At 39.5% G+C, this 23,385-nt stretch overlaps 1 protein-coding gene, 1 non-coding gene and 1 pseudogene across 3 annotated transcripts in view; 2 read left to right on the top strand and 1 right to left on the bottom strand.

Moving 5' to 3' along the window:
* Positions 1 to 23,334, top strand: part of G3bp2 (G3BP stress granule assembly factor 2) — a 29,123-nt gene extending 5,789 nt beyond the window's left edge. Inside the window, exons 2-12 of one of the 2 annotated variants that reach the window (XM_050149924.1) lie at positions 3,647 to 3,765; positions 5,812 to 5,893; positions 6,537 to 6,710; positions 7,852 to 7,942; positions 8,555 to 8,657; positions 9,678 to 9,858; positions 10,774 to 10,872; positions 15,929 to 16,031; positions 19,186 to 19,314; positions 20,027 to 20,145; positions 20,445 to 23,334. In XM_050149924.1, the coding sequence (XP_050005881.1) occupies positions 3,671 to 3,765; positions 5,812 to 5,893; positions 6,537 to 6,710; positions 7,852 to 7,942; positions 8,555 to 8,657; positions 9,678 to 9,858; positions 10,774 to 10,872; positions 15,929 to 16,031; positions 19,186 to 19,314; positions 20,027 to 20,145; positions 20,445 to 20,717 (1,449 nt within the window). In that variant the 5' untranslated portion in view covers positions 3,647 to 3,670 and the 3' untranslated portion in view covers positions 20,718 to 23,334. The remainder of the gene's footprint in view (positions 1 to 3,646; positions 3,766 to 5,811; positions 5,894 to 6,536; positions 6,711 to 7,851; positions 7,943 to 8,554; positions 8,658 to 9,677; positions 9,859 to 10,773; positions 10,873 to 15,928; positions 16,032 to 19,185; positions 19,315 to 20,026; positions 20,146 to 20,444) is intronic. The other variant, XM_050149925.1, reaches the window with a different exon arrangement.
* On the bottom strand, positions 16,038 to 19,142 carry LOC126506229 (H/ACA ribonucleoprotein complex subunit 3-like; annotated as a pseudogene).
* Positions 19,370 to 19,498, top strand: LOC126506635 (small Cajal body-specific RNA 23). The gene has a single exon (XR_007593287.1). It is a non-coding gene; the product is annotated as a small Cajal body-specific RNA 23 (non-coding RNA).
* Positions 23,335 to 23,385: the final 51 nt, after the last annotated feature.

Genomic DNA, 23,385 nt, shown 5'->3' with positions numbered 1-23,385 from the left:
TGGTTGCCTCTGCCTCCTGAGTTTAAAGTTTCTTTTCCTCCCTACCCTCTCTTGTTCTTTATTAGTTTTTTTCTATGTTGTTCAGCATATTTGTTCCCATCTCAACTTCCTTCATTTACCTTTACTGAGTAATTTCTAGTGTAAGAAGACTTTAGCCACTAAACATTACTGTGTCGGACAGATACATTCTTGCTACTGTTGGTACTGAAAGTGGGTAGTTCTTAGTTTAGTGATGTAATGCCGGGCATGCTGCTTTACCTAAGCTCAGGATTTAGGCCACCTGGGCAGAAGGGTTGCTGTGAGTTTTTTTTTTTTTTTTTAAAGATTTATTTATTATGTATACAACATTCTGCCTCCATGTATGCTCACACACTAGAAGAGGGCACCAGATCTCATTACAGATGGTTGTGAGCCAACGTGTGGTTGCTGGGAATTGAACTCATGACCTATGGAAGAGCAGCCAGTGCTCTTAACCACTGAGCCAACTCTCCAGCCCCCTGCTGTGAGTTTTCAAGGCCAGTCTTTACTAGACTCATTCATCTCTATGCAAAAATCAGTATTGTTGAATATTTCCATCCTTATCAGCAGGGCTCACAGTAGGCAAGTTAGCTAAAATTCCTTACTCACTCCCGTGCTTTTAATCTTTGCTCTAAAACCATTTTTTCCTTGGCTCCCCTTTCCCTTCTAAGCCCCTTCTAGCTGTGTAGTCCAGGCTGGCCTTGAATTCCCTAAGGTCCACTTGCCTCTGGCTCCTCAGTGCTGGGATTAAAGGTGTGTGCTCCACTTCCGCGGCAGAGGCTTGTGGGTATCTGAGTTTGAGGCCAGCCTGGTCTACAGAGTAAGTTTCAGGACAGCTAGGGCTGTTAGAGAAAGCTTGTTTTGAAAAAGCCCCCTCCTCCCTTAAAAATAAATAAAATTTGTGTGTATGAATGTTTTTGCCCGTATGTGTGTGTGTGCCTAGTGTTCTTGGAAACCAGAAGAGGGCCCTGGATCCCCTGAATTTTAAGAATTTCAAAGTTATTGTACATTTTGTGACATTTAGACAGCATAAGCTATATTTCTTCCCCATCTTTTGAAAGAGTATAGTACAGGAAAAACAATTGGGTCCATCGTGACAGTGATGGAGGCGGGGAAGGAAGCTTTCCAATTGTGAGTGTTACTTGTGGTTGCTTCTGCCTTTATTCATGCTTCAGTCATTTTCTAGTCTCCCAATTAAAGTTAATAACATAATTTTTTATTTTATGTGTATGAGTATTTTGTCTGCATGCGTATCCCCAGGAACTGGGATTTCTGACAGTGTGAGCTGCTGTGTGGGTATTAGAACAAAAGATACAGAGCTTCAGTGTGATGGCTCAGAATCGAAGAGCATTTTCTGGGTTCAATTACTAGTATTTACATGCAATTGTCCATAGAACCCCAATTCCAGGGCAATCTCATACCCTGGATCTTCATGGGTACCAGGCATGCATGTGGTATACAGACATACATGGTGAGCAAAACACTGATACATAAATAAATCTTTAAAAAAAAAAAAAAGTACAGGGCTACTCTAGTCCAGGCTGGCCTGAACTCATGATTATTCTTAACCACTGAGCCATCTCTCCTGCCTCTGAACTTATGGTTATTCTGAGTGCCTCAGTTTGAGGCCTGAGCCACTAAACTTGGTTTATAAATTCATTTCTGTATTAAAACTTGGGTAGTGCACACCTTTAATCTCAGCACTCAGCAAGCAGAGGTGGCTAGTGCTCCATGATCCAGGCCAGCCTGGTCTATAGAGTTCAGGATGGCCAAGGCTGTTACGCAGAGAAGTCTGGCCTCGAAAAACGAAAGAAAAAGTGTCTAGAGGAACAATTGGAAAGGAAGAAGCAGCTAGTTAGAACAGAGTTCAGTCCTGAAGTCTCTAAGAGTCGTACTTAACCCACCTCTTTGCCCCATTTGTGAGAAACAGCACGTCCAAGCTGGTGATTATGGGATGGCTTGGCTTTGAAAGTATTTAGTTGCTTAAAGAAAACCTGCATTGAAATTTGTTAAAATAGGAATTCAGATAGTATTTTATTTGCCTGATATACACTGTGGTTGATTTTTACTTTGTTTTGTTTTTTCCCCTTTAGTACTTTCAAGTATAGCAGTCAGGAGTGCTTTCTGCTTTTCCAGAGGTTCCAAGTTTAGTTCCCTTGCCACTTCCATACTGTGGTTCACTGCCATCTGTAATCCAAGCTCCAGGGCATCTGACACCCTCTTCTGGTCGCTGTGGATACACACATCCATGCACATAAATAAAAATAGTCAAGAATCCTCTTGAGGCTTTGTATGGGTGTTTGGGTGGGTGTTCTGTCTGTTGATCTACACACATCTTTGGTACTTAGGATTGAACCTGCAGCTATTTCTTGGAATTACTGTACTCTACCAGTGAGCTACTATCAGCCATATTACTACTTCTTTTAAAAACAAGTGGTGTTTGGGATGGTCTCTGTTTGTGCTTAGAAGTGAAAGTCGGGGGCTGGAGAGATGGCTCAGAGGTTAAAAACACTGACTGTTCTTTCAGAGGTCCTGAGTTCAATTCCCAGCAACCACATTGTGGCTCAAAACCATCTATAATGAGATCTGGTACCTTCTTCTGGCCTGCAAACATACATGCAGACAGACACTATATGTAATTAATCTTAAAAAAAAAAAAAGAAGTGGAGACAAACTGGGGGTCAGTTCTCTCTACCTTGTTGGTCCTGGGGAGCCAAGCTCAGGTCAGGCAAACTCCAAAGCCATTTCAATGGCTCTCTCCTTCCTCCACTTCCCTTTAAAAAGTGTGTGTGTGTGTGTGTGTGTGTGTTTATGTGTGTGCCCGCACACATGCGCCTGTGCCTGCTTGTCTGTCTGTGTAGCATGTGTGTAGCTGGTACCTGTGGAGGTCAGAATAGGGTATTTGGTCCTCTGGAATATGTTTGTGAGCTACCATGTGGCTGCTGGGAACTAACTGAGCCTGGGTCCTCCACAAGAACAAGAGCTTTTGCTGCTGAGCATTCTCTCTGGTCCAAGATTTATTTTGAATCTATGTGCAAGCCTTCAAGGCTAAAGGTTCAGATCCCCTGGAACTGGAATTAGGCAGTTAGGAGCCACCTAATGTGGATGCTGGAAATGAATTGTCGTGTGGAACTACCTGTTAACCATGAGCCATATCTACAGCCCACTGCCCCTTTATGGTGATTACATAGATTATTCTGAGGGCTATATATATAAAGTAAGTAACAAACTGCACTTTACAAAGGATTTTCATTTTTATTTAATGTGTGCCTGGTGCCCAAGGAGGTCATAAGAGGCCAGCAGATCCTGTGAAACTGGAGTTAGATTAGATGGTCGTGTGCCTTAATGTAGGTGCTGGAAATTGAACCTGGGTCCTCGGTTAGAGCAGGCAACTACTGAGCCATCTCTAATTTCTCCACAGCACTTGGCTGTCCTTGAACTCACAGAGATTAATATACCTCTGCCTCCCAAGTGCTGGGATTAACAGGCCACACCACCGCCTGGCCTGTTAATAATTTTTTTTTTAATGGTGTTAATGTATAGTCTCATTTGTATGTCTATGAAGATTTATTTCCTGGCATTTTACAGAGATGATTTAATAGCTGTTTTCTTGTGTTTTCTCCCCCAGCATTTGACATTGTGCAGCAAAGAAATGGTTATGGAGAAGCCCAGTCCGCTGCTTGTGGGGCGGGAGTTTGTGCGGCAGTATTATACTTTGCTGAATAAAGCTCCCGAGTATTTACACAGGTAAAATTTAGACATCACCTCATATTCTCTTGGCATGGCCACCTTTTACTGACAATGTCTTTGCAAACAGGAAGCACATCATATAGTGTTATAGCACATTATTTTACACACACATACCCCCTCAGTATTTCATGTTTCATTATACTAATGAGGGACTTGGCTTACTAATGGGTTCCAGTGAGCAATTATAAATCAGTGACTTAAATTTATCTTTTTAAGTTCTCATAGTGTTGAGAAAAACTACTATATACCTGTGAAAGTTTGTCTTTCCATGTGAAAAATAGTATTGTTTTGTGAGACACTGTTAGTAACCTTGTTCGCTGTTTTTCCAGAGGTTAAAATTAAATTCGTGTAGTGTTTAGCTAGTTTTTGCCAAGTCCCATTCTTTTGGCTGCTATACTTGTGAAGCTGAAAGGTGATTGAGACGGCTGAAAGATGAGTCCTACGATGCTGCAGGACAGGGCTGAAATAATACACTGTTGTTACCTCCTGCAGTCGCTGCTGCCGATCTGTTGTGCAGGTCTTAGGGTAGCTTTGGCAGTTTATACTGCTTGACATGTTGATACTCTCTTAGGCAGTATGGGAGAGGATTGTGCTCACTTTTGCTGGGTTCCCTTTCTGTGAATTCTTTATTTTTCCATTTAATTTTATGCTGGTTTTAATGTAGGTACTTTATCTCATTTTTCATATTTGACAGCTGAAGCTAATAACTAATTCAGCATCTTTCTTGAAAAGTAAGATTAGAAATAAGGATAAATAAGTAAACAAGCTACCCATAGCCAGTTTTCAACATTGTACTGAAGTGAGGGTATGTAAAATATTTTAATTCCCTCAATACAGAGCTTTTTTTTTTTTTTTTTTTTTTTTCTTTTAAGACTGAGAGGCAGGTGGATCTCTGTGAGTTCGAGACCAGCCTGGTCTACAGAGCTAGTTCCAGGACAGGAACCAAAGCCACAGAGAAACCCTGTCTCAAAAAACCAAAAAAAAAAAAAAAAAAAAAAAAAAAAAAAAAAAAAAAAAAAAAAAAAAAAAAAAAAAAAAAAAAAAAAAAAAAAAAAAAGAGTGATATTTGGGAGTGAATGGGATTATTAGGACCTTTATATATGAGTTGATCTTTCAGAATATCGGTAGTCTGTTTTGAGACAGGGTTTCACTATGTGGGTGTGAATTAATTGGAACCAGATCACTGTACCCTCTTCCTCATTCCCCAGGGCTGGGGTTGGAAGTCACCCCGCCGTGCCCACTTCTGTAAGGTCTCTGTCATCTGGCTAGCCTCAGACATCTGCCTCTGGATGCTGGGATTTATTTAAGGCATGTGCCACCACCACCTAGCCAACAAGGTTTTCAACTAATAGAACTTTCAGGCTAACAACATGGCACAGTGGGTAAAGGAATATTTCCGGTAAAGACTTTTGCCCTGTATTCCATTAGAAAAGTGGAAGGAGGCTTCTCACGGGTGTCTTCTGATCTCCAACACAAACACGTGTACATGAATATCCACAAAGTAAAGTGGTATGACTTCCATATTATATCTAGCATATTTAACTACTTTTCCTTTTAATAAAAATTTAGATTTTTAAAAACTTTGCATAAGGGGTTGGAAGGTGACTTGGCTGTTAAAAGCACTGCTGGTCTTGGGTTGCTGGCTAGAGACTGATTCCCAGCACCCACATTTCACTCAGAACCCTCTGTAACTAGTCTCATGGGATCCTCTGTTCCCTTCTGGCTTCCAAGGGTACCAGCGCACATGGCATGCTACATCCAGGAAAAATACTCATATGAATAAACCTAAAGAAAAGAGTGAAGTTTTTAATATTTACTCTCCTCCTCAGACAGCCGTTTGTTTATTCACTGGCGTGAATTTGAGGCAAGCTAACTGAGCATCTGCCTTTGTCACACAGAAGCTCTGAGGATTCTATAGGCCTTGACTTGGTTAATCCTTACAGCAGCCATATATTGTTGATGAGTTAGAGCCCCTTTATCTGTTGAACCAGAACTCTAGTGGCCCCTATGCCTTCCTTGATGTGTCTGTCAATGGTTTTGCAGGTTCTATGGCAGGAATTCCTCCTATGTTCATGGTGGAGTGGATGCCAGTGGAAAGCCCCAGGAAGCAGTTTATGGCCAAAATGTAAGTTACAGATTATCTGTTTTCAAGTATCTTTGAATGGAGACAGCTTTTAAAAAGTAGCCTTTCTGGACTTCTCACTGGGTTTCTCTAGTGTGACCCTTTGCTGTAAAGAGTTAGTTTTAGTAGAAATGTATTGTTGATTGGATGTATTTATTAAAAGGACAATGTGGAGTGTTGTATTTTATATGCGAAGGAGTTGAGAAGTATCTCTCTCATGCTCCAGATATGCACAGTACTTGCTTCATAACTTGATGGGAAGATCAGTCTTGAAGAATCTGGGGCTTTGGTTTGGGCTTTAGCAGGAAACAGGAAAAATTTGGATCTAGGAAAACAATAGTAAGGTAAAATGAGGTGTGAGGTCAGAAGGCAGTTGGTAGCAGTTTGTGAGACTGATTAGCTGCCTAACACCCAGACTACAACGCACAGGATCAAGATGCGTTCTAATTTCTTGTGTAGAGATGATGTCTTAAAGATGGTAGTTGACAGGCAGTTTGATTGTAATGCATAGTTGTCTAGATTAATGCAGAACAGGCAAATCCTTAAGCTTTTTGGGTCCTGAGGAAATAAGCGCTGTGTGTACATAGTGATTGTAGTTAATGTGGCAGCACACATGTTCTTCTTCTCTTCACTTTTCCCTGTAAAGGATATACACCACAAAGTGTTGTCTCTGAACTTCAGCGAATGTCATACCAAAATTCGTCATGTGGATGCTCATGCAACCCTGAGTGATGGTGTAGTTGTACAGGTCATGGGCTTGCTGTCTAACAGTGGACAGCCAGAGAGGAAGTTTATGCAAACCTTTGTTCTGGCTCCAGAAGTAAGTTCATTTCACTTAGTTTGTATTTATTTGATTTATGTGTTAATAGTTTGTTGGAATACTAAAGAGTTCCTACAGGTTTGGATTTGCTTATTGCTATTTTTAAAATTAAGTGATAGTTTGAATTTTACTTATTTTTATGTGTATGGGTGTTTTGGCTTTGTTTGTACACCACGTGTATGCCTGGTGCCCTTGTAGGCCAGAAGAGGGTATTGCATACCCTGGAACTGACATAGACAGTTGCCACGTAGGTGAATAGAAGAATAGAGCTAGCACTCTTAACCTCCAGACCATCTCTCCAGCCCTTTCATCTTTGTTTCTTACGTGTTTGAGTGTTTTACCTGCATGTGTATGGATGTGTGCCTAATGGCCATAGAGTTGGGAAGGGTATCAGCTCTGGAACTGGAGTTATATAATGTTGGGAGCCACCATGCTGGGAATTGAACCTGTTCTTCAAAAGCAGCCAGTATTCTTAACCACTGAGCCATCTCTGCAGTTTGCGCACTGCTGTCTTTGAGAGATTCGATTAGGTGTGTTAATACAGCTTGTTTTATACACTGTATGTACATGTGTACTTTACAGATAGATGCTGAAATGTGTGTGTAAGTGGATGATAGATACAGAAGAGAGGACTGGGTGATATGACTCATGGTTTTGTTTTTACAACCCTGAATTTGGTCCCTGGGACCATAAGACAAAGGAAAAACCCTACATGATTGTAAAAATATTGAATTGTATTTTCAGAGGGTTTTGAAAAGATGGAAGAACTTTGGATGCTGTTTCTTCTTGAAGAGTTTTTAATTGTACTATTTCCTTATTTTTAAGCATTAGAATATATATGATGCTGGGCTTTATTTTGACACTTTCATATGTGTGTATTATTTGTATTGCATTTATTTGTTTATTTATTTGACAGAATCTGTAGCTCAGGACCTGGAACTTGCGGTCCTCTTCCTTTCTCAGTCCTCCAAATGGTGGAGTTACATGTGCTTGCCACCACACTCATCCAGTATTCATTTGATGATACTTTTTCTAGTTTTCTTTTGTGTTAGTGTCATAGCATACTCAGCTTTGGTTGCTTATATTAATCCATATTATTTCTGTGGTACTAAAACTGAGATTGCATGTTGTTTTTCTATAGGGATCTGTTCCAAATAAATTTTATGTTCACAATGATATGTTTCGTTATGAAGATGAAGTATTTGGTGATTCTGAGCCAGAACTTGATGAAGGTGCGCTTAACTCATCTATAAGTATGAAGCTTTTTGAAATTTGTCACTTTTATTTTAATTGAATCCAACTCTTTCCCCCCCCCCCTTTAGTTCTTGTTGAAGGGAATATGTGTGTACATGAAATTATGTAAAAGTCAAACCTAGGAAGAGTGTGTATAGGTGACATGTCTGTATAGATTCCATACTATACTATAGAGTCTGGAGACACGAGCAGCTTTCTCAGAATGAACTAAGTGGCATAGAGTGTACTCATTTTCCCTTGCCGTCTGTTGCCTATCCCAGCTGTGGCAGTACTGCAGCTATTTTATTGATCTTCCACTGATAAAAATATCAGTTTGTTTTCCTTCTTCTCATTATTACTACTCTTAAATAGATATGACAACAGAAACAATGGTTTTTAGCTTTTCTTTGCAAGCTTTTCCTTTCTTTACTAATAGATCTTGTGAAAATAAATCATAGTAATCAAGTTTGTCCCGCTTGTGGGGAACGGGGAATGTTCCAGTGAATGGCTGCCTTTGTAAGTTTGCTGACTTTGAAGCTTACACTGAAAGATACTGTAGTGTGTAAGTATGTGAGCCTCTCACAGAGATGTGGTGCATTATGTATTGTCAGAATCAGAAGATGAAGTAGAAGAGGAGCAAGAAGAAAGGCAGCCATCTCCTGAACCTGTGCAAGAGAATGCTAACAGCGCCTACTATGATGCCCATCCTGTGACGTAAGGCTAGCCAGCAGTTGGCAAGGCCTGCATTTGCGCCGATCTGCAGTGTAGTTAGTGCTTGTAGGATTATTGTTAGAAGTTAATGTTTTTTCTTTTTCTTTGTTGCTAAATATCAAACCCCCGACCTTTATGCATGTTAATTATGCCCTTGGTCACCAAACTACAGCCTCAGCCCCTGGAAATACATTTTTGTTAAAACAGCATATTTAAGCCAATATTTGATTTTTTTTTATGACATGTATCAAGATACTGGTTTGTATCAGATGTGGTTGATAACAGATAGTAAAAACTGTTTAGGACAATACACTGAACTTAATTTTTATAAGAAGCATGGTGTATAGGGCCAGAGAGGTGGCTCAGCCAGTAAAGGTGCTCACCTGTAGCCCTGGTGTCCCAAGTTTCATTCTTGAGTTAATATTGGAGGAGATATGTGACTCCCTAAAGTGCTCTAACCATCATGCATTGCCCTTCACACTCATTAGAAAATAAGCACGGGATTTATAGTTGGTACTAAGAGAAGCATTGTGGGTAATCTAAGTGTAACAATGGTGGGGTGTGGCTGTAGTGATGGCTCGGCCTGTAAGAGCACCCACACGGCAGTCTGTAACCCCAGACATGGGATTCTGTGCCTTCTTCTTTACAGATATACACGTAAGCAAAACATCCTTACGTGGCAAAATAATACCACTTTTAAACATTGGGGCTGGATTTGATGGTATATACCTTTAATCTCAGCTCTCAAGGGAGGCAGAAGTAGATGGATCTCTCTGAGTTTGAGGCCAATCAAGGAAACATGGTGAAATCAACAAACAAAACAACAAAACCAAAACAGACAGAAAGCTGTGATTTGACTGGGTGTGGGTCTTTGTGGTAGAGAAGTTTTGCTAGTATGTGCACATGAGGCGGGACTTGGATCTCAGCCCTACACCGTCTGTACGTGAACACAGAACAGGTGACAGCTGTTAGCTTGGAGTTTTATCTCACTGGACCTCTGGTGACCTAGATGTTTTGTTCTAGTAATGGCATAGAGGAGCCTTTAGAAGAATCCTCTCATGAACCTGAACCTGAGCCAGAATCTGAAACAAAGACTGAAGAGCTGAAACCACAAGTGGAGGAGAAAAGCTTAGAAGAGCTAGAGGAGAAGTCTGCCACTCCTCCTCCCTCCGAGCCCGCTTCTCTTCCTCAAGAACCACCAAAGGTGAGATCAGAGGAACTTTTCAGACATGCAGCTTCACAGGCAGTTTTCATGCCTGGTGTCATTAATGAAGCATGATTTTGGTTCTGCTATTTGATATAGTAAGCTACACTTCTATGTATGTGAAAGAAGCTGGAGTTTCTGTTCTGGGGAGACTTCATGGTTTTTCTCCACCCCAAAAATATTCCTAAGAATGAAATTTATATCATAAAATTACTCTTGTCTGTATGCAGTGTTGAATGACTTACACTCAATTACTCAAGTCCATGTATGAGGCTTTCAGTTGCTTATCTCTTCTGATGCTCCAGGAGTCATGCAATGTCCCAGCTGAAGTTGATCTGTGAGAGATACCTGTTTGTGATTTAAATGGGATCAGTTTCCTTACTATACTAATTCTCTGGTAGAGATGCGTGACACCCATAGTATACCATGTTAAACCTCTATCTCTGTGAAGCAGAAGGTTAAAGTATATTTGGGCAGTGAGAGAAGAGTAAGTAGAAGAGTCCTTGTTCAATTTGTGTCTGTTAACTTTCCAACTAGTACTCTGTTCTTTTCTATTCTTCCCCTTCCCCAACACTGTCACTCACACATCCTGTCTTCCCCCCAAAGGGGAAAGAAGTTCTCTCTGGTTCAGATTTTATAGCATGTTTAGTTGATAGTGGTTTTGTTTGCCACTTACTCATAGGAACTTGGTGTGGTTTTATTTTGCAGTTGAGACAAAACAGTCGTATCTTGCATAATGAGATGTTGAGAGCTGGCACACAGACTGGCATGTGTGTGTGTGCCTTTCTTCTAGGAGTCCATCAATATAAAGGAACAGATTAGAAATGAAAACAGATTATATATTTGGAAGTTTCCCTGTAGGAATGTTGGTGGTTTTCCATGATTAGTAGTCTAGGTCTGTTGCATTTCCTGCAGGCTTTCTCCTGGGCTTCAGTGACCAGTAAAAACCTGCCTCCTAGTGGTACTGTTTCTTCCTCTGGAATTCCACCCCATGTTAAAGCACCAGTCTCACAGGTAACGATCTGTGAACACATTGGATTGTATCCTTGTTACATTTGCCAATTGCTTAGTTTTTATACATTTTTAAGTGAGTCAACCAGAACTATGGATTAAACATACAAGAATGTATTAAATGTCAGTGCACCCACTTTAAATGCCAAATCTCTATTAATCTTACAGAGGTGGTATTTGGGGTTTGGGTGTGTGCAATACAGATTAAGTTGGTTTTATTAATATAAGTTGTCATTTTAAAGGCTTCTTTAGAAAAATACTCCGTTTGCAAATTTTACATCTTAGCAAGAATATTTTAGGTGAGAAATTTGGAAAGGCACAAAATAGAAAGACATTTAAAAATAATTGTTCTGAAGAAATAGAATATTTGTGTGTATATATATATAATATATATTACATGTATATATTATATATGTATATTTACATTGCCTAAACTCAGTCTGTAAGTGGTTCACACAATTTAATTGAAGCCTGTACCAACTTATGACTGTAGTGTTCACCTTAACTGATCGTTTCAGTATTCTGCTTTTTGTCTGTTTGTCATCTTACCATTTCAGAGCTTTCCAAAACTGTGGAAGTAAGACACTATTTATGCTTGCTAGAAGTTTAAATTAAATTTGAATTAAGTTTATTGGCATAGTAAAGATCCAGTTTTCCCCTACATTTTGAGTTGCTTCATTTTTCTAGAAAATTTACATTGAAAATGGTTATTGTATACATTTTCTAGATGCTTTAACACTAAGACATTGAGGTTTTAAAAGCAGTGATTATCTTGTCCTTGTGATGTTTCTACACACAGTAACCTATAGACTACTTGGTACCAAAATACCTTTGTATTTTTTTTTCTAGTTACATATTTAAATGTGGTTGCATTTGATCACAAGCCAAAATTCCACCTTAATGATTAGTGCTTTTCAAACACACTTGGAGAAGGGACGAGTGATTTGGGACTTGAAACTCTTGCTTTCTGTCAGATTCCCAGTTGGAGTCTTTGAATTGTTGTTTCAGAGATTTGGTGACGCCTGGTTTATTTTTAACTGACTGTATTTTGTGTATCTGGGTGTTTTACCTTGTGCATGCAATGGCCTCAGAGGCCAGAAGAGGGTGTTGGTTCTTTTGGGTCTGGGAGTACAGGTGGTTGTGAGCTGCAGTGTGGGTACGGAGGATGGAACCTCATGGGTCACCTGGAAGAACATGACTTAACTGTTACGCCATGGATACAGCCCAACACTTATTTTTATTAGTTAAATAATAATATTCCTTTCATGTGTCTTCCACTAACAATTTTGTGTTCAGCATGTTACATTCACTTTTCTTTTAGGGGGTGGGTGGAACAGGGTCTCAACTGTGTATAGCCCTGGCTGGCCTTGAACTCACAGAGATCTACATTTTAGAGACAGGAAGGTCAGGATCTCACATAACTCACCCATGTTTGGACGGCTGAAATATAGTCTGGCATTTGAATTTATGTAGGTACACATCAACTACATATGTGGTTTTACATAGGTACATTTTTCTTAGGACTTTGGAGGGTAATGTGTCTTTATATTTACACCAAAGAAGAGTATTATGTATTTGAAGTATGTCTTAATTACTAGATTCTAGGCTCTTTGTGTAGCTTACATTGGAGTTAATTTTGAAGTTATTTTTATTTTTCCCTCCAATAAGAAATGTTTAAAATTGAACTTTAAGGGCTTGAAAGATTGCTCAGTAGTTAAAAGCACATTATTGCTCTTTCAGAGGACTTGAGTTAAGGTTCCTAGCACCCACTCCAGGTGGCTTACCAACTCCAGGGGCCCTGATGCCTCCAGCACTGCTTGTGCACATTTCACCATACAGGCACACACAGATACATAATTAAAAATAATCCTCATGTCTTTGTGCTGTGTGTAAATTTGTGATATTTCCACTGGGTTTAGTAACCTTCAGCTTCTTTTGTTACTTTTGAAAAGATTCATTTTCTTATATTTTAAGTAGATTATTTGGTACAAGGAAGTTAAGTATACTTTTAGGGCATTGATGGCATTGAGTCAGTGGAGTTCGTGGGAAGGCAGTTTTGCTGGAAATGGACTAGCTCTTCTAAATAGCTTGTGTTCAGTGAAGGACTTGTGTATGACTGTGCCTTTTTGACTTTATTTGACCATTTTTATATTTTGTTTGACATTCATTTTCTGTAAGATCATGAAGTTAATTTGAAAGCCCCAATACAGTGTAGGCTATCAGCTATTTCATCTGCTAGCAATGGCTAGTTTTAATCATTGGACATGAAGAATTACAAGAACACGATAGCTGGCTTAGTTGGCATTTATTTCTTAGCGGGGGACCGTTCTTAGCTCTTTAATCTGCTTTGCATGCACTGGTGTTCTGTCTACTTCCAAGACAGATTTACCAAATCAGTGTACAAATTATTTATAAGCTGGGAAATAATTTCTTTCTTTCTTTCATTGTCATTGGTTTTTCGAGACTGGGTTTCTCTGCAACAACCCTAGCTATCCTGGATCTAGCTCTGTAGACCAGACTGGCCTCAAACTCACAAGAGATCCGCCTGCCTCTGCTTCCTGAGTGGTGGGATTAAAGGCATGTGCCACCACTCCAAAGATGGGAATCCTTTCAACTTACTTTAATTTTAAATTGTTTTGAGAATCTATTTTGGTAATATGTTTTAAAATATATTGAGGTTGGAGCAGATCCTCAAGTTCTTTGATAATACTTAGATTGAGTTGTCTTGTTTTTTTTTTTTCCTGAAAATTCTAAATACAAGGTATTATTTGCTATTTTTTCAGAAAAGATATATATTAGTCCGGGTGGTTTTTGCCTGCACACATGTGCACCATAAATGTGCAGTGCCTATAGAGGTCAAAATAGGGCCTCAGACCCTAGAACTGGAATCTAGAGGCCTTTTAGCAACTATGTGGGTGTTGGGAACTGAAGCAGTTCTCTGAGAAAGCAGCAAGTGTTTAATTGCCTAACCCCCTTCTCTCTCTCTCTCTCTCTCTCTCTCTCTCTCTCTCTCTCTCTCTCTCTCTTTCTCTCTCTCTCTCTCTCTCTTTTTTTTTTGAGATAGGGCCTCACTATGTAGCTCTAGTTGATCTGGAACTCTGGGGAAATAGGCCCAGGCTGACCTTGAATTCATAGGATCCACCTGCCTCTGTTTCCTGGATGCTGGGATTAAAGGACTGTACCATCATTCCCAGCACACATTGTGTATATATTATATCCAGTAAGACACCAAAGTTTGAGTATTCTTCAATTCTGATTGATATGCAAACTGTACTAAGTTCTGCTTTAAGGCTCCCTTAGTGGATGTGAGCATATATTTCTAAAGATACGCCTTTCTGGGCATTACATTTTAGGTTGTTTATGGACTGGTAGACTCTTAAGCACAGTTAACCTCATTGTCAGGTATAGAATACTTTGAACCAGGAATTGCTGAGCATCAGTTCAAGCACCGTGCTTGGTTCTTTCAGTGGTGCGTGTCTGCAATCCCAGCAGCGAGGGAAGAATGGTTTAAGATCAGGCTGGACTGGGGCTGAAGAGAGAGATGGCTCAGTGATTAAGAGCACTGACTGCTCTTCCAGAGGACAGGGGTTCAAGTCTCAGCACCCACATGGCAGGTACAACTGTCTGTAACTCTAGTTCCTGGGGATCTAGCAACCTCACACAGATGTATAAGACATGTAGGCAGAATACCAAGGCACATAAAAGTAAATTAAAAAAAAAAAAGAACAAAACAAGGCTAAAAAACCCAGTTCTCTCCAGGATTGCCCCCTCCCATACATACAAAGCAAGATAGCTAGATTGACTTCATAACAAAAATGAGAACTAAATCCTCTGGCTGGCCTTGAAGTCACAGAAATTCCCTTGGCTCTGCCTCCTCAGTGCTGAGATGTGCTAGCACACCTGTAAAATTAATTTTGTTACTAGGTAGATTCCAGGACGTGTGATCTCATCTGGAGGGAAAATAGTTTACATAGAAAAAAACTAGGCTGTAACAAGTAGGTAAATTCTAAATAATTGCTAATGTTATAGTTTATACACACACACACATCATAGGGTTACAATAGCTGCTATCTAAATGGGCAGTTTTGAAAGAACCATAGTACTTGCAAATTATAACATCCCAGTTAATGAAAAATTGAGTGCTGCTTAGATCAAGGTCCTTCTCAGTGGTTAAAGTGCTGGCTCTTAGTTGGGGGTGTCCTTTGAGGATTCATTCATTAGTTTTGTGTTTTGCTTGGGCCATAAATCCGTGGGCAGTAGAAAGCTTGCAGGGTTTGAGAATGCAAAGGGTTTGTGTTGAAGTGTGCGTGGTATTTATCATTTACAAGATTTCAGCGTATTTGAGTCAGCAGTTGACAAGACAGCCCTGTCACTTCCCACCCCATTTGGGAGGGTCAGTCCTTCCTAAAGGGCTCCTTTGACTATTTGAGATGTTATATGGAAGCTCTTATTGCTTTTATTTTTGAGATGTGGTCTTCCTGTTTCAAGGTGGTTTCAAACTTGAGATCCTACTTAGTGCTGGGATTATAGGCACTTGCCACCGTGCTAAAGGGTTATGTGTCCGAATTATTAAAATATTGGTTTCAAGATTATGGGATGGGATTAGGAGATGTTATTGATGTCTGAAGGTAGCAACTAGATATTTATTGAGGAATTATGTGTCTTTATTCTTGTCTTTATAAGAAAGCTTTTTAACTTTGTCTTATGTATGTATATGGAGTTGCTCATCTTGCATTTTGTGATTTCTGTAGCTATAACTTACGCTGTTTCTTGTGAGTATAATTTGAATTTTAAAGAGTGTTTTGTGCAAAGGCAGCTCAGTGTGAATTCTACTACAATCTTGTGACAAAATTAAGATCTACCCTACAGTCCTAGCTTGGTACAGAATAGCTTTTTAAAAGTATTTTTCAAACATAGAAAATTAGGTGAAAACATCATAAACTGAATACTATTATCCTTGCTAGTGACTTGCTAATAGTTGCTTTGCTTGGCTTTTCCTCCAGTAGAAGTTATTTCTTTGTAATATAAAAGTTTTAATAATTTTTCCATTATATTTTAGCCAAGGGTTGACGCTAAACCAGAAGTTCAGTCTCAGCCACCACGAGTGCGTGAACAACGACCTCGAGAGCGACCTGGGTTCCCCCCTCGAGGACCAAGACCAGGTAAGCTCAGCCCTTACACGGCCTTCGGATGTACTGGACAGTTGGAGGCTAAACTTTAAAAACTGTACTGGGTTTTGTACCTGGTCCGAGTAAAGATATCTCAGCAGCGTGTTCCTATCTGCGCACAATCTGCTGAGATAGCCTGGGTTAACAACTTTGAAGAGACGGTTTGTCACCTGTAGAGACAAGTTTTTTGAAGGCATAAAACATTTGCTTGTTGTTGCTGGCTTTAAGAATTCTACATTGAGCTTTTGGTGACCAGCTCACCCTACACTTTTTTATCTCTTCAGGAAAAAACACTGATTCCTCTTAAATTCTATTTTTTCTTAACTTTTCATCATTAACTAAGATGTTAACTAATATGGTTATTTGAATTCCCTGAGAAGTTTAAGAATGCTTTTGGAGGTTGGAGAGATGGCTCAGTGTTTCAGAGTACTGGTTGCTCTTCCAGAGAACTGGGTTCAGTTTACCAACACTCGGATGGCAGCTCAGAATTATCTGTAGCTCCCATCCTAAGGGATGTGATACCCTCTTCTGACCTCTTGGAGCACTAGGCATGCACTTGGTGGTGCACAGAATACAGGCAGGCAAAACACTAACACATGTATAAATAGGGGGTGGCACTTCTTGATTCCCACCTAGCACTTGGGAAGCAGAGACAGGTAAGTTCAAGGCTTGCCTGGTCTACAAGGCAGGTTCCAGGACAGCCAGGGCTGTTACACATAGAAATCCTATCTTTAAAAAAAAGAGAGAGAGAGAGAGAGAGAGAATGCTTTTGGATGCAGGTGTGTGTGTGTGTGTGTCTCAAATTTAGAAATGTAATTTGTAATTAAAGTGATGAATTCCAATGTTCCATTTGGGAACCTGTATTAGCTTTGGCCTTGACTATCATCATCTTGATGATATCCCTAAATCTGAGCTGTTCATTCAATATTTTTCCCCCATCTCTATTTCTTTGTTTTTATTAAGCTATATATTTTTCTCTACTCCCCTCTCTTCCTCACCCTTCCTCTTCCATGGTTCCCATGTTCCCAATTTACTCAGGAGATCTTGTCTTTTTATTTTTTTTAAAAAAAAAATTTATTTATTTAATGGGTTTTTGATTCTACTGCACGAACTGGCTTTGTGGGAGCCTAGGCAGTTTGGATGCTCACCTTACTAGACTGGATGGAGGTGGGTAGTCCTTGGACTTCCCACAGGGCAGGGAAACTTGATTGCTCTTTGGGCTAATGAGGGAGGGAGATTTTGTCTTTTTATATTTCTCTTGTAGATTAGATCCATGTATGTCTCTCTTAGGGTCGGTCGTCTTTGTTGTCTACGTTCTATGGGATTATGAATTGTAGGCTGGTTTTTCTTTGCTTTATGTCTAAAAACCATTATGAGTGAGTACATATGACATATGATATTTGTCTTTTTGGGGTCTGGGTTACCTCACTCAATATGTTTTCTAGATCCATCCATTTGCCAGCAAATTTCAAGATGCCATTTTTTTTTCCTGCTGTGTAGCACTCAATTGTGTAAATGTATCACATTTTCTTTATCCATTCTTTGGTCCAGGGGCATTTAGGTTGTTTCTGTAGAGTAGTTGTTTCTATTTTTGAAGTCAGGGATTGTGATGCCTCCAGAAGTTTCTATATTGTATTGCTTTGGCTATCCTGGGTTTTTTGCTTTTCCATATGAAGTTGAGTATTGTTCTTTGAGGTCTGTGAAGATTTTTGCTGGGATTTTAGTATTGCATTGAATCTGTAGATTGCTTTTGGCAAGATTGCCATTTTTACTCTGTTAAGTCTACTTACCCAAGAGCATGGGAGATCTTTTCAGTTTCTTCCTTAAAAGATTTAAAGTTCTTGGGCTGGAGAGATGGTTCAGAGGTTAAGGACGCTGACTATTCTTCAAGAGGTCCTGAATTCAAGTCCCAGCAACCACATGGTGGCTCACAACCATCTACAATGATATATGGTGCCCTCTACTGGCCTGCAGTCATACATGGGGGGCAGCACATTGTATTGTATACATAATAAATAAAATCTTTAAAAAAAAAGATGTAAAGTTCTTGTCATGCAGGGTTCTTCCACTTGTTTGCTTAGAGAACGGCTCATTCTTTTTTTTTTTTCAAGTCATTTTATCTTTAATAACCTGGAATTAATTCAAAGCATGAGAAACAAAAGTTGAGATCGTTCCTTTTATGGGAGATCCCCATTACGATAGACTCAGTCACATGGTGAGATAGGATTCCAAACAGTAAGGGAAGGTGTCATGTTCACAGATTTGGTTACAGATAATCAGCCTGGGGGCGGGCAGCAGATGAAATTAACAAACTCTCAGAGAACAGGATGCGGTTGCTGGGTCATGAGCACCTTGAAGCGTTTCTTGATGATGGTTTGGTGTCTTTGAGTATTTGATGTTAGGGGAGAACCGAACAAGATGGGCAGAGCAAGTCTGTTGCCCGTAGGATCAAATTTCTTCAACGTATAGACACAATCTCCCTATTGGTTGAGGTCATACTGGAGAAGCTTGACTGCACGTCAGCGGGAGACGCCGACCCGTCTGCAGTCGCCTTTGCCACGAGTGCCGAGAACTTCTCATTCTTAAGCCATTTAGATGTTGTGAAGTTTTCTTGTGTGACTGTTGCTAGGTTACTGAATTAGATGAGTTAGTTTATATGTGGCAGTACCTTAGAAGGTAAGAGACCCAAAAAAAAGGAAATTGTACCATGCCAAGATGAAGTGTTTTGTATTTCAAAAGACTAAGGGGATATTGGGTGGGAATATTCCTTATTGGTTGAAAATCTGCTTATGGGTTAGTATTGGTCATTTATAATCAGATCAGTGGTCTAGGGACTGATATTCTAGTCAATAGTCACACTTCGCTGTATTCACCTACTAATAATACACTTCCTGCAAGGCCTACATTTATCTGGTTTTATTAAGCTAAGACAGCAGCATTGCATGCATTTTGTTTGTTTCTGAGGCAAGGTCTCATTGTGTAGCCCTGACTGTCCTAGAACTTAAGCTCCATCTGCCTCTTGAGTGTTGGAATTGGCATGCACCACTGTGCCCAGCATTAATGTTGACTTTTCCCCCTCAATTCATTGCTTTCTACTGTTTTCATATGCTGTCGTAGCTTTAGTATCTACCTTTTTCTTGTCTTTCAGGCAGAGGAGATATGGAACAGAATGATTCTGACAACCGGAGGATAATTCGTTATCCGGATAGTCATCAGCTTTTCGTTGGTAACTTGCCTCATGATATTGATGAAAATGAACTGAAAGAATTCTTTATGAGTAAGTGGTTAATTTTGCTTCTATATTAGATTTACTGTATTTCAGACAACCATAGTTGCTCGCCGGGGCTCAGTCCTTTCCTGCCTTGTGGTCCTGACCTGCCCTCCATGAGCAAGAGAATCTGGACTGGTTGGGGGTGTCCTGTCCAAGTGGACCACAGGACTCCACGGTTTTCAGTACAACAACTCCACCACCTAGCATGCTTTGAACATGAAGGTTCCCTTCAAAGAGGATATTCTTGAACTTAAATGCAGCTTTTTAAAAGGAAGAAATAGGTATATGTTTTCATAGTGAAGCCCAGTTTTTAGATGACTTGTCTCTGTATTGTATCTCCTGCTTCCAGTCTCACTAGAATTGGTCAGAGGGAGAGATGATAACATGATCCCCAGTGACTGCTGAGTGTTGTTGGCCGGGTTCAGGAGATGAGAAAGAGCTGGACAAAACTAATAGTCTTACATTTAGAACTAGAAGACTCGCTGGTAAAGACGGAAAAAATTTTTTTGTCTTTTTAAAACTTGACAGGTAGTGTTTCCTTATGAACACTAGTGACACACATCTGCTGAAGTTTTAGGGGTCTGAGGTGATGTCCTTCCTGAGCAAGTGGTACTACAAGAATCACCTTGTTTTATTTTCAGCTGGGTGAGAAACATTTAAAGTCACTAGAATGTTTTGTTAAAATATTTAACCCTTGGTGTAATGTCTATTTTCACAGGTTTTGGAAATGTTGTGGAACTTCGCATCAATACTAAGGGTGTTGGGGGAAAACTTCCAAATTTTGGTTTTGTGGTTTTTGATGATTCTGAACCAGTTCAGAGAATCTTAATTGCAAAAGTAAGTGAATTTTGATTTTCCCTTTTGTAGTATATAGTATGAATTGAGACATTTTAAAACCACAGAAAATATTTATGGTAAGCTAAAAATAGTTAATTATGAAATGGTATTTATGCAAAGAATGAATAAAGAGGTCTATTGTATGTATCTTAAGTTTCATTTGTTCAACTGAAAAAGGCCAAAATTTGTATATTAAAACTTCCTTAAAGTTTCTTATTTCTTAGATTTAAAAAATATATATGCAAATTAATATTTATTCTTGTGTATCCCACCCATGTTATTTTTCTCCTTTTTTAAAGCCAATTATGTTTCGAGGAGAAGTACGCTTAAATGTGGAAGAGAAGAAAACGAGAGCTGCCAGAGAGCGAGAAACCAGGGGTGGAGGTGACGATCGCAGGGATATCAGGCGCAATGACCGAGGTCCTGGTGGTCCACGTGGAATTGTGGGTGGCGGAATGATGCGTGATCGTGATGGAAGAGGACCACCTCCACGAGGTGGCATGGCACAGAAACTTGGTTCTGGAAGAGGAACCGGGCAAATGGAAGGCCGCTTCACAGGACAGCGTCGTTGAAGTTCCACTGTGGGCAAAGTTTCGGCAGTGGTACCTAACTCATCGTGTTTGCATTCTTGTTAAGTTTTTTTGGCTTTTGGAATGTGACACAGCCTTTTTGATCATTTCTTTGATGTGAAAGCATCTTTTGGTTATCAGTTAAATTGAAGTGGACATTATTCCCCCAATTTCACAACAGGATTCATATTGTTAATTTATAAAACTAGACTTGGAGAATTAAGGACTGAGAAATGACCATATCTTAAACTGTCTACAACAAAATGGAACTTTAAAGGACATGCCCACTGAATTCAGGTCATTTGAGTTTTTGTTTTTTTTTTTTTAATCCTCTGCTGCACATTTTGTTTAAGTGTTAACTGTTTCTGCTATTAATGTTGGAAACACAAATAGTGCAATTTGTGCAATTGGAGAACTTGCCTTTTTTTTTTTTTTTTCTTGGCTTCCCCCCAATACAAACCAACAGAAACTTGTTATGTATTCATCAAAATGCACTATCAGGTACTCTGAAGTCATTAACGTTGACATCTGCACCAGGAGGCAACAGGGAAAAATATCTTTTATCTTCTTTTCCAGTAGAGAATAGTTTGTGAAATGATGAGGGCATTTTATCTGCTTGCTGTGACCAGCGTGTGCACACACAAACCTTACTTAACAAGACTGCAAATATTCCAGAAGGAAATCATTTAGTTATGAACGAAATAACAAAAATGAGAACCTCAAATGCTGTGGTCTTAAATACTAGGCCAGATTTAGCGGCTCCTTATCATAAGAGTTTTCGACCTGCCCTCCTGAGTACAGGGATGGCTGGCTGCTCAACACACTCCTCCTCCTCTTTCCTTTTTTTAAGCTGTGGACAGTGAAAACTGTTTGCTGTATTTTTGTTCTCTGGTAATGTAATAAGCATGATGGTGCCTTCTACAACATCATTCCAGTCTCGCTGGTGATTCTGTGCAGTGTGGTTATCAGTTGCTGTGCTGCGAAGCCAACCAGCTGCAAAACGTTGAAGAAAATCATTGATGTATAAAAATTGCAGTATCTTTAAAATCAGTAAAATGGATGCTTATTTATCTTGTTCTTTAGTTAACAACTTCTCTGTTCTATGTGGGAGGGAGTCGTGTGTTTGAAGGGGGCAGAAGTCAGTTATTTGAGTAAGTCTTTGACTTTTAGCTCAAATGTGAACTATAAAACGTTATCACTTAATGTTTGGAAAGTAAAACAGCTTGATGTACATTTTAGTCACATTTTAAAAGCAGTCAGATTCCCCAAAATGCCAAGTAAACTTAAGTGAGGATACTGCGGTTTTCAGAGGGAAGAATGGCAGCTCCGAAGATTTGGGGGGCAAGGAACTGTCATTCATTTTGCACAATTCTTGAACTGATGTCAGCACCCGAATGGCTCCTGAATTTAAGTCTGGGACGACATCTTTTTATTTTTACATGAATCTTTAAACAATTCTGTGAGCAAAGTTTCTAGCTGCTGGATTTACTGTGTCTTTATAGCAGGTTCCAGTAGACCACAAGAACGACAAAGGTCATCCGCTTTCACGGCTGGAACAGTTGGTGTGTATCACACTTCTGCTGTTTCAAGCAAGAAGCGGAATAAACAAGTGTGACCACTCAAAGCTGCTTGTTAGTTAACATGGAAGACTTCTCCATCCTACCTTAGTGAAAACAAACACACACTTGACATGGTAGCCAGTCGGTTCTGAACTATGTGACTGTTGGCTCTAGTTAGTAAACCGTTTTTTGTCAGCTGGGCAATATGGGTAAAATTTATTGTCTCTTTCCCCTTTGAATGAGGTCTTCCATGTTTGAGGGAATGTCTTGCACTATTGCATATATTTTGTGGACACAGATTTTTGTAGTTTCCATTTTGGAAGGCTAAGGTTTTTTGTTTGTTTGAAACAGTTTTACACTTTCTGATGTATAGTACTTGAAGTTCGTACTAGAGAATTACTTTGGAGTTTTGAAACTTTTATCCAAACTACTTTGAAATAAGTGGCTTTATTGTCAGCGGTTTTCCCCTAAGTGTACTTTTCTTTTGTTCTTATTTCCCTCTTCCTATTGTATGTATGTGTAAATACTTTCGCACACATAAAAACACATGGACACAGCATATATATTTCAATCCAGGATATTGCCCTTTAACCCATAGAAACTGTTATGGCAACAAAAGACCGGTGTTAAGTATAATACAGAAGTGGAGCTCAGAGCCATTCAGCTTCATCCAGCTTTTACATACCACAGATGAGACATGAACACACCACACGGAGAAGTTTACATGGTAGCTTCACCTGCAGAACTGTGGACCTTCAACATTTTGTCCCCCTTTCAGTGACAAACTAAAACATTACTCATCTACCGTTTCTGTTATTTGCTGATTTATTTTATTCTGATGGTAATATTCTATCCTTATGACACTACTGCCCCAAATTGGCTTTACCATCTTGGCTTTAGTAGGTGTAGAGGACAATGGATTACCATCTTTATTGTGTAATGTGTTAAGCATTATATGCTGGTAGAATCTAGTTTAATTGTTTCAGGTGGAAAGTATTCTTTTTGAGTTTCCATTTTGAATGTGTTTGGACTAAAATAATAAACTACTGATGTCTGCAGCATTTATCTATGTCCCTACTTTAATCTGAAGTTACATTATCCCAAATATTTTC

Source organism: Alexandromys fortis, unplaced genomic scaffold (genome assembly GCF_014885135.2).
Source record: "Alexandromys fortis isolate MF-2015 unplaced genomic scaffold, M_Fortis_MF-2015_v1.1 scaffold_0, whole genome shotgun sequence".
Lineage (NCBI taxonomy): Eukaryota > Metazoa > Chordata > Mammalia > Rodentia > Cricetidae > Alexandromys > Alexandromys fortis.
This window is presented reverse-complemented; position numbering and strand designations above follow the sequence as displayed.